Source organism: Anopheles cruzii, chromosome X (genome assembly GCF_943734635.1).
Source record: "Anopheles cruzii chromosome X, idAnoCruzAS_RS32_06, whole genome shotgun sequence".
Classification (NCBI taxonomy): Eukaryota; Metazoa; Arthropoda; class Insecta; order Diptera; family Culicidae; genus Anopheles; species Anopheles cruzii.
Genome location: NC_069143.1, coordinates 6,100,061 through 6,109,640, shown reverse-complemented (window position 1 = coordinate 6,109,640; position 9,580 = coordinate 6,100,061). Strand labels below are relative to the sequence as shown.

The 9,580-nt window shown below is 51.0% G+C and overlaps 2 protein-coding genes across 2 annotated transcripts; both read left to right on the top strand.

The window, feature by feature from the left end:
* Positions 1-334: 334 nt before the first annotated feature.
* On the top strand, positions 335-5,048 carry LOC128278266 (uncharacterized). The gene is made up of 8 exons (XM_053016957.1): positions 335-540; positions 666-1,092; positions 1,207-2,062; positions 2,146-3,089; positions 3,212-3,271; positions 3,407-3,921; positions 4,038-4,362; positions 4,454-5,048. The coding sequence occupies exons 1-8, from the start codon at positions 335-337 to the stop codon at positions 4,616-4,618; spliced, it is 3,498 nt and encodes a 1,165-aa protein (XP_052872917.1). The 3' UTR covers positions 4,619-5,048.
* Positions 5,049-7,254: 2,206 nt separating this feature from the next.
* Positions 7,255-8,624, top strand: LOC128278257 (uncharacterized). The gene is made up of 3 exons (XM_053016945.1): positions 7,255-7,295; positions 7,390-8,012; positions 8,094-8,624. Exons 2-3 carry the CDS (start codon positions 7,410-7,412, stop codon positions 8,622-8,624), a joined length of 1,134 nt encoding a protein of 377 aa, XP_052872905.1. The 5' UTR covers positions 7,255-7,295; positions 7,390-7,409.
* The last annotated feature ends 956 nt before the right edge of the window (positions 8,625-9,580 follow it).

Sequence of the window (9,580 nt, the reverse complement as noted above, 5' to 3'; positions counted from 1 at the left end):
CTCTGTTCCAGGTGTGCCACTTTCCTCCTCCTCCCCCTCCTCTTCGCATTGTGGACTTGTGAAGATTGTGGTTGTGTGGAGCTTGTGGTGGACGGTTAACAGGAACGGCGGTTCCTTCGTTGTCCAGTTTAGGGACTGTTTAGCTTAGGGTAAGTACGGTCCGGGTCAGCATCCCCCCCAGTTTCGCTGTGGACGGCGCGGGGCTATGAACCCAACCTGTGTGAGGGGTGAGGTGAGCGGTGTGAGAAGACAGACAGGCGTTCATCATCAGGCGTGCAACTGTGCAACAACGCTCGACCGACTGACCGCCACCTAGCAACAGCCAAACGAAGCCATGGCGACGAACCAGGACTCGAACACGTTCTTCGGAACGTGGGAGGTAAGGTGTGGGGAGAGGGAAGAGAGCAGTTCGATTTCGGCTCCCTTACCATCGTGCCGCACCATCCCCGCCAATTCGGCTGTCCCATCTGACCGTCTGCTTCCGTTCCAGATTGTAGAGTCGTTTCTGGACGGGACGACCGAAGCGTTGGGCCTGAATGGGTAAGCGCTCCTGTTTTGTTTTCTGGCTGGCTAGCTGGGTGTGTTTATGTAGATGCTCACTGTTCCGTTTGTTCCGCTTTCTCTCCCTCTCTTTCTCTCTCTTTCTGTGTTCGTTCGTTTCGCAGGGTCAAGTTTCGGCTTGATGAGATGGGCGATATTATCTGGTACAATGACCTGGTGAGTACAACGAGCAACCGCGGCACCGGCCACCGGCACCAGGCACCGGCGGCGGTCGGCGGCCAGGCCCACTGTCCGGTCAGCAACTCGACCGCGGTCCTGTTCAGCTGCGAAACGTTCGAGGTGGTGCAGCTGGCGTCGAACGGGCCGTGTCTGATCTTCGGCGCGTACACCGGCCACAGCATCGAGTTCCGCACCAACAGCTACAACCCACGCGAGCGGATGTCGCTCCGGTGCGACGGGTGGTGCCAGCTGCACTGCCGGCGTGTCCAGAACGACCAGTCCGTCGGCCAGGAGGAACCGTTCACGCTCCTGTCCGTGCTGGACGACGGCAACTTCTGTGATGTGACCCTCACGAGCAGCGACAATGTGACCGTACGTACGACCGCGCGTAATGACAGCTGGCTCCGTGGTTTTTATTGACGATTTGCGATACCCCCCCCCCGCGGGGCGGGCCGCGGGGCCGCGGGGGCCCACGTTTGTTTACAGTGCCACGTCCACTCGCCGATACTCCGCTTGAACGGCTTCGACTGTAGCAGCGCCATGACGGCGATTACCGGCGTGTCGACCGGCGGCACTTCGCCGTGCTCGCAGCGCCCCTACACCACTCCTGCCCCGCACGGCTGTCCGATGTCGACCGGCTGCAGCTGGCTGTCGGCTGCCCGGTGCAGTACACCGCGCGTCATAGTGCCGGCGGACGGCTCGTTGCCCGGGCCAGGACTCTGGACGGGCCAGTCCAGTACCACCGACACCACAGTCGCCGACAGTCCTTTCACACTGAATCCCAACTTCCTGCTACCGCCGGACGCCGTGCTGGACTCGGTGAATGGTGGTTTGGCGAAGCAGGTGTCGAACTCGTTCCACTGTCTCACCGACAGTGCCGCTACACGAGCGGAGGGAACCTTAGCCTTGGAGGGCTTGTTCTCGCTCGACCGGCCGAAGCGGGCCGCGTCCTGCTCCGACTCGCATCTGAACGCCCATCGGCAGAGCGTGTTCTACTTTCCGGACGTCCGGACGGCCCCAGCAGCAACACTCCGGTCGGGCATCACGAAGTTCAAGACGACGCCGGGCTCTCCGTTCAAACCGGCGCCGCACAGCCAGTCACCGTTTCCGGCCGCGCTGGACACGCCACCGTCCTCGCCACTGACGCCCCTGTCGGTGCTGCAGAACATCCCGGCCGACCTATTGTCCACCGTGCTGCACTGGCTGTACTGCGAGTGCCTGCCGGATCGACTGGACGAGGACGCCTGCCGCCAGCTGATCGACCTCTGTGACCGTACGGCGCCACTCGCCCGAATGGGCGAACCGTGCCGGAACTACCTGCGAAACATCCAGCTGAAGCAGTGTAAGTAGAGTGCCGGCGAGGGGAGGGGGGGGCGTGGGTGGCAACCGAAGCGGACACTGACCCTTCACACCTCCACTCCACAGTCGTCATCGACATCATCAACGACCTGCACGACAGCCTCAACCACCTGGTGCAGCTGATGCACCCTGGCAGCATCTCGCGCAGCCCGTGCGTTCTGTGCCAGGTGTTCAAGGAGGGCGTTAAGGAGACGCTGACCGCCATCGTGAAGCTGCTGCAGTTCTGCAACATCTTCACCAAGGACGCGACCAGCTTCACGCGGTACCAGCGCCACGAGATCATCAAGTACGTGCGCACCCGGATGCCGGTCTACCTGTCGCAGGTGCACCAGCTCCTGCAAAACGTCAACCTGGTGCTCGGAAGCCTCACGCCGGACGACCGGAACGACCTGGTGTCGTACCTGGTGCCGGAGATAACGGCCGCCCTCGAGCTAGTGACGGCCGCGGTGACCGAGGTGAAGCTCTCGCTCGAGAAGGTGTGCAAGGATCTGAAGGGCACACATCAGCAGCAGCAGCAGCAGCAGCAGACGAACACGACAACACCGTGTGGAGCCAGCCATCAACAACAGCAGCAGCTGGAGTATGCTACGCAACCGGGTCGGCTGACACCGGGCCGGGTCAGCCCGGCTCGAGGGTCGGCCGAGCGGCTTGGGACCCGGATGCGGGTGCACTGCACCACGGCGGCGGCGGCGGCGACGGCGACGGCCACCACGGACTCGACCGGCCAGTCGGCGGACCTCCGCTTCTTCCTCTACATGTACGAGGTGAAGAAAATGCGCGACATTTACGGGCGTGTCACGAGTGCACTGGAGATGCTGCTGCGCAAGAAGAGCACCTTCAACGAGATGCACCTGTTGCACCAGCACCAAACGGTGCGCCACAACCTGGAGCAGCTGGTCGTGGAGGTGCCGGCGGCGATCGGCCAACTGGAGGAGCTGTGCGACACGATTGACGAGAAGATCGGCTGGAAGGAGTTCAAGTTTTGCTTCAAGTTTCTCACCAGCCAAGTGGTAGGTTCCCAGATCGAATATGTGCTTCTCGGCGTCGCGTCGCGTCGCGTCACGTTGCTCACGGTTTCCAGTTATTGTCTAATCCCTAATCCACCCCTCTCCCCCTTTGATTCTCCCGGCAGAACGGCATTGTCTCGAAGCTTCTGGAACACAAGGCTGCTCTGAATGACGCGATGCTTTATGTAAGTTTTGTAGTATAGCCGCCGCATACTCCCGGTCCCGGTTTGGTGAGGGGCGGTCACAAGACGGTGGCGGGAAGGGGTCACTATCATCTCTCTCTCTCTCTCTCTCTCTCTCTCTCTCCCTCTCGCACACAGATATCCACGCTGGTGCAGAAGAAGCAGTTCACGTACGCCCTGATGGAGCTGGGGCTGCTGGACAAATGCAGCGTCGATCCGGGGCAGGTGCAGGAGTGCACGCAAAAGCGGAGTGCGGTCCGATCGAGCGCTCAGCGCCGGTTCGAGTACTCGAGCGTCAAGGTCAATCTGGTCAAGAGCCTGTGTGAACCGCCAACGGCGGCCCACAGCATCCTGGCGAAGAACGCGCTGAAGCTGCTGCATTCGGGACAGCTCACCGACATGGAGTTCGAGGTGGTAGTCCCGAAGGCGGACCACGAGATCGAGAACGTGGTCGCCACCGGTAGCTGTGACTATGGCCCGGATGGGCCGAACGGACCGGTGCCGATGGTGCGGGCTACGAACACCGCGCTGAAGGTGGGCACCTCGAAGGGCTCCCAGTCGCACTGCTTCAAGGCTCACCGAGTGATAGTGGCGGCCCGGTGCGAGTGGTTCAAGAAGGCGCTCCTCTCCGGCATGCAGGAGGACATCAATCGGTAAGGCCTTCGGTTCTTGGGAGTTTTGGGGGATTTTTTTTATTCGGGGGATAGCCACATCACTGCTCTTGCCCATCCTCGGCTGACAGTCCTGAGCTGATCTTGTTTCCCCGCAGCAAAATCGTCATCTACGACACCTCGGTTGTGATATTCCGACGTTTACTCCTCTACCTGTATGGCGCCCCGGTGGACAAGTCCGTCAGCGTGGAGCAACTCTGCGAGCTGATGCTGCTGGCCGACCGGTACTCGGTGGACAACCTGAAGGCGATCTGCGAGGAAACGCTCGTCGCGTCCATTGACGCCGAGTCCGTCATCTATCTGTACGGCATCTCCGATCGCTTCAATGCGTCCGCGCTACAGGCCAGCTGCCTGTCCTACCTGTCACAGCACACGGAGCTCACGCAGCTGGACATTTTCCAGCAACTGCCAGCGAATCTGCAGGTGTGTATGTAGGAGGTATCAATCCTTCAATCCTCCCAATCGGGACTAGGCGCCACGCACTTGACCGAACGATGTTGGTTTCGCTCTACAGAACGAGGTCCAGGACCTGATCCGATGGTGTGGCCGCGTACCGGAACCGTGGTACGACTGCGCCGAACGCTCGCGCTCTGACCCGCGCTCCCGCCACAGTCTTCGAAGCCCATCGAAGACCTCAAGATCGTCCCACTCCCGGAAACATTCTCCCTCGTTCATGTGACCCTGAGCCGCAACCAGGCGCATCCGGTATCACAATGGCGTAGCAAAGTCGTCGGACATGGAGTAGCGCGTCGTCACGTCCGGTCGGCGTAATGGTCGGTAGTCGGAACGGGAGCCTAGCGTAGTGTGTTGTGGCAAAATAGGCGAGACAAAACTAGCAAATGTAAGAGGAGGCAATTGTTATAAATTCAAACATTTAAAGGTCGGGTGCAGATGATAATGCCGGGGTGACGGGTGACGGGTTGACGGACTGGTTTAGAACGGCAATCCCCGTATTTTGCTGTCCGTTCCAAGCAATGAAAGTGAAGCATGTGCTATGCACACATCGCAGCAAGAGAATGGTGCAGGGGCAAAAAAGCATTTAAGTGGCCACACACAAGCTGGCGGGTAACACTATTGCCACCGGTTTTCCAGTGAGAATTGAATAAAGATCAAACGGTCATCCGGTGAGGGGTCGGTGTTGACACGTGACACATCGCTCGCTGTTACAGTAAAAATCAGCAGCCTTATCCGCCTTACTATGATACATACGCGCATCCTCTTACGCTCGGAACCCTACAAGTCGACGTTTGTACTGGACAGCATTCGTAGCATAGGTTTGGTTGGTCAAATGCTGCCTGTATAGAGTGTGTAAGTACTACGGGACGGAGCGTCATGCAACTTTTGAGTCGCCCGAGCACGTTACGCTCATGGTTTCATCGTTAGGCTGAGCACGGGACCTGGACGAAAGAAAAGGTGTCTTGGTGGAGTTCACCATATAGCGGAAAGAGTTTCACTTCGGGCACATTGCAACGGGCAACAATATCTTTTTTTGTGTCGTTGGAACAGTGTCCGATGGACGTCTGAAGACCTGCAGAAAGCAGCTGCTTTGCAGTGTTTTGGACGGTCCGCTGGCCACAATTCCGGGCACGTTTCGGGCACGTTTCGGGCGGATGTGAAAAAAACCTGTTTTACGCCATTTGCTATAAAATGTTGTTGGAAATTATAGCTCGTTCAAAATATTGAAAACTATTGTATCAAAATTACCAGTAAAATTATTTTTTATTATTTGTTTATTTCTAAAATACAAAATTATTTCGTTACCCAGCAACGAACGTACAATCGCCGGGTTTTTAATCTTATAACTACGCATAAATTACATTACAATCTATCCAATTTATACAAACTATCGATTAAGTGGGGGGTCCGGATCCTGTCTGATTCATCCATCTATTGGGTCCTTGGGAAGGGACGATATTTTACTACTTCCAAAAGCATAAGTTCTCTGGAAATGTTTGACCTACACTAGGTTTTCAAAGGGAGAACCTGAAACAAAAAAAGGGGTCAAAGCCTGGAAAAAGATCTCCGAATTAGATCTTTTATGCAGTATTCCTGAAGGATGTTAGCAAACGATAGGCAGTAGAACAGAAGCTGTAAAAGTAAGAATGGCTGGCACTACCGGAGCGTTCTAGAAATCCACGAAACGCAGAGAAACGAATCAGTTTTTTAGACATCGGACAAGCTGAAGCAGGCTTTATAGACCACGACGGCTTCCCTTTACTAAATGGATGACCCCAATTCCGATTCAAAGCAAAAGCAGCCCTAACCGCAAAACATAGAATCGTTTTAAATAAAATGATCGAAATGAGTGCCCTTAGTGCCCGAACAAAATAGTCACTCAGTTTCTCCATACTGAGAAGAAATTTTTGAGAGGAAATTCTTTTCTCACCAAAGGCCAGAAAGAGAACGCGACAGTTAGCAGTATTTTCTCTCTCTGTCACGCTAATATAGCGTCCAGTCCGCCACTCAAACTGTTAGAAGAAATTTTCAACAATTCAGTCCGAAGCGTAGAAGGCACGAAGTCAAAAGAAAATCGACATCGCATCATCGTCGTAATAAAAGTGTTTAAAAGTGAATTTTAAGCTGTTGCTTATCTCGGTAAGTAAATTTAAGCATCGGGAAGCATTTCTCGATAAGTATTTACTTCTAAATCGTGAAAGTGCACCGCATCTGTTTACATTTTTAGCCGAGCAGTGTCATCGTGCCATTGGATGCCAGCGACGCAGCGACGCAGCGAAGCCAGCGAACGATGCAATGACGATACAGCGGATACATGAAATGCTGCGGCGTAGTGCTTAATATACACGTAGAGCGTAGTGAAAAGTGTATGGTGGAAGCCAAAAAGTTAAATAATTGTAGAAAAATTGTATTTTGTGATACTAATAAATACAACTGTTTGTTTACATCAGTTCACAAGTGACAGCTTAATGAGGGGAAATGAATTGAGAGAAAGAAAAATAAAAATATAGGGGAAATTTCTCCACCCAGGCGCTCACGGCGGGCCCTCAATTTTAGGGCTGTAAGGGCCCGTTTAGTCCTATAACTGTACGATGACGTCACTTACAGCCCTAAAACGGCCATAGTGAGAGGGACTCTCAAAAGTTGAAATTCTGCGATTAAAAAAATGAAAAATTGAGTGAATTTTTCGTTCGGGTGGCAACTCAAACTTTCCGGCTCTCTGCGGAGCGCCATTTGTTTACGATCTTTCGACGCCCAGGAGCTGTCAAAAATCGAAGGATTGTCAAAAGGCAAAACCACTGAAGCAACCTTTGTTTGATAAACAATTGCAAGTGCAAGTGCTCTAACGCGAATCCGAAAAATAGAAAGTACAAACAGCCTTGGATTGTACCGGTCTACAGGTACTAAAATTTTAACAACAGACATCGCACGTTGTTCCACAAGAAAAACTGGTCTATGAAACTCATATTTTACAGATTCATTTGTTATCTGCAGTTCAATCGTATTTGTGCACGATGTGCGAAGCGCGTTCGAAAAATACGGATCTCTTTCGCTGGCGATGCAATCGAAACAATGATTTGGTCGATAAATTTAAAGAAGAGCAGAACACAGCGGAGAACGAGTCAGAAATCGCTCAAGACCATTTTGCCCACTCTGCTGAACAAACGTTCGGCACAGAACTGTCAATTAAAACCGAAGTTTCTTCTCCGGATGCAACGAAGGATGTGCACTTGAATCAGAAGTGTTTTACTGTTCATCAAGAAAATAGTTATGGCAAAATACCTGAAGATTTATTCGAAGCAGAGGTAAACCCAATTGTAATTAAATCAGAGTACGAAGAGGTCGATGACCAGCATCAGCTGCAAACAACGTATGATGTTCTGGATCATGAGCACACCTACCCTTATTGTCCATCAAAGTTCACTTCATCTAACCTAAAGAATACGGATGCGCGCACCACTCGCAGGCAATTCATCAAAATGGTTGATATTATGGAAACTGATCCCGAAATTGCCAGAGCAATCAAAAAAGGAGACCAATCTGCGTTTTGGGACAACCTAGCTACGGAATTGAATGCAGTTGGGCCACCAATAAAAACAACAGCTATATGGAAAAGGGTAAGTGTAATAATACTTCAATCATGTTAATTTAAAAGTTTAAATGTTGATTATTATTATTATTATGATTATTTTTAAAAGGTTTGGTTCGACTACAAATGTGCCGTAAAAAAGAAGCTGAGGGCGAAAAGAGCAGCTTTAATCGCTACTGGTGGAGGACCAAACACAACCAAACCGCTCAGCGAGCTGGAAGAAAGAGTGGTGACTTTGACCAGTCAGCAACGTACCATCACCAGAAACAGAGTCGCAACCTTCGGATACAACCCACAGGAGCCAAACGCGGAGCCAAACACGGAGCTAAACACGGAGGCAAACCAGGATATTGAGCAAATGCAAATCGAGGACGTCTCGAACGAACAAGCTGGTGTTCCGGTTATGAGGAAAAGAAGACGTAAGAATACGGAGAAGGTTCTTCGACAGAACCAAGAATTGATAGATACTATGAAACTTAAGATTGAATCGGATGCAAAGCTTATAAAAAGCCAAGAAGCGATGGTGGAGGTTTTTACAAAAAAAATTGATTCATGCATTGAAGCATTTACAACTGTAACAGCAGAGATGAAGACGAATACATTGTTATTGCAGAATATTATTGAAAGTATTAAGACATAAAATATATGAATTATTTCGAAAGAGAATATATGAATTATTTTTCCCTAATAATACTTAACTAACAACAATGCTTCCTATGACTTGATAATTGTAATACTTAACAAGATTGTTTTAATGACAAATTACTTATTTACTTTTTGATACAAAATGAATTAAAAAAACCGAGATCTACTGACTACTTGACCCCCGCTGATAGAGCAGTCGGTAGTGCTCTTCGCTGTTACGCAGCTGGCCTGCGTTTCGAATCCCGATACCGCCGTGACAGGGGGGTTGGCGCGGGGCTAACAATCCTGCTCGTAAAAACGATCCGTTACAGAGAGCATCAGAGATTAAGATTGTCTCTGGTGCAGGCCAAGACCGCGCAGCAGTTGTAGAGCCAAATAAGAAGAAGAAGAAGAAATTGTGTAATGCGCAACATACATTCGTTATTCTTCCCGCGATATCCTGAGCATAATGGAGCTGCAGACACCTGAACCTGTTCTTCAACAAACCAAAACTGCGTTCGATAATGTTTCTTGTCTTTGCGTGAGAGTTATTATACACAGCTTCCGGACAATTTATAGTTGCATTTCTTTTCGGCGTTACAATCCATGGTTTGGATTGATATGCGGAACCAGCTGTAAGTAAAATAGAATGTTCGTACAACAAAATGTTTCTCTTAACGTGCAATGCGACACCTGCTGTAAGCAAAATTTTACTTACCCAGTACTTTAAAAACTCTATTCCCACTTCCATATTTCTCGGCAAAAAAGTTATCTACGTCAGAGACACTCCATGTATGAGCATCATAATTTGCTCCACTGTACCTAGCGTTGACGTATCGGATAGCCATTGTATGGTCACAAATCTTTAAATATAAAAGAAACACTTTTATAGAAAGCTATGATTGGAATCATTCACATCGTTCTTACCATCAACACATTTAAATTGTAAAATCCTTTCCTATTGTAGTACTG

Coding starts and splice junctions, on each gene's coding strand:
- LOC128278266 (XM_053016957.1), top strand. CDS start 335: ATGGCGACGAACCAGGACTCGAACACGTTCTTCGGAACGTGGGAGGTA. Junction 3,922..4,037: donor ATGCAGGAGGACATCAATCG/GTAAGGCCTTCG, acceptor GTTTCCCCGCAG/CAAAATCGTCATCTACGACA. Junction 4,363..4,453: donor AACTGCCAGCGAATCTGCAG/GTGTGTATGTAG, acceptor TTCGCTCTACAG/AACGAGGTCCAGGACCTGAT.
- LOC128278257 (XM_053016945.1), top strand. CDS start 7,410: ATGTGCGAAGCGCGTTCGAAAAATACGGATCTCTTTCGCTGGCGATGC. Junction 8,013..8,093: donor CAACAGCTATATGGAAAAGG/GTAAGTGTAATA, acceptor TATTTTTAAAAG/GTTTGGTTCGACTACAAATG.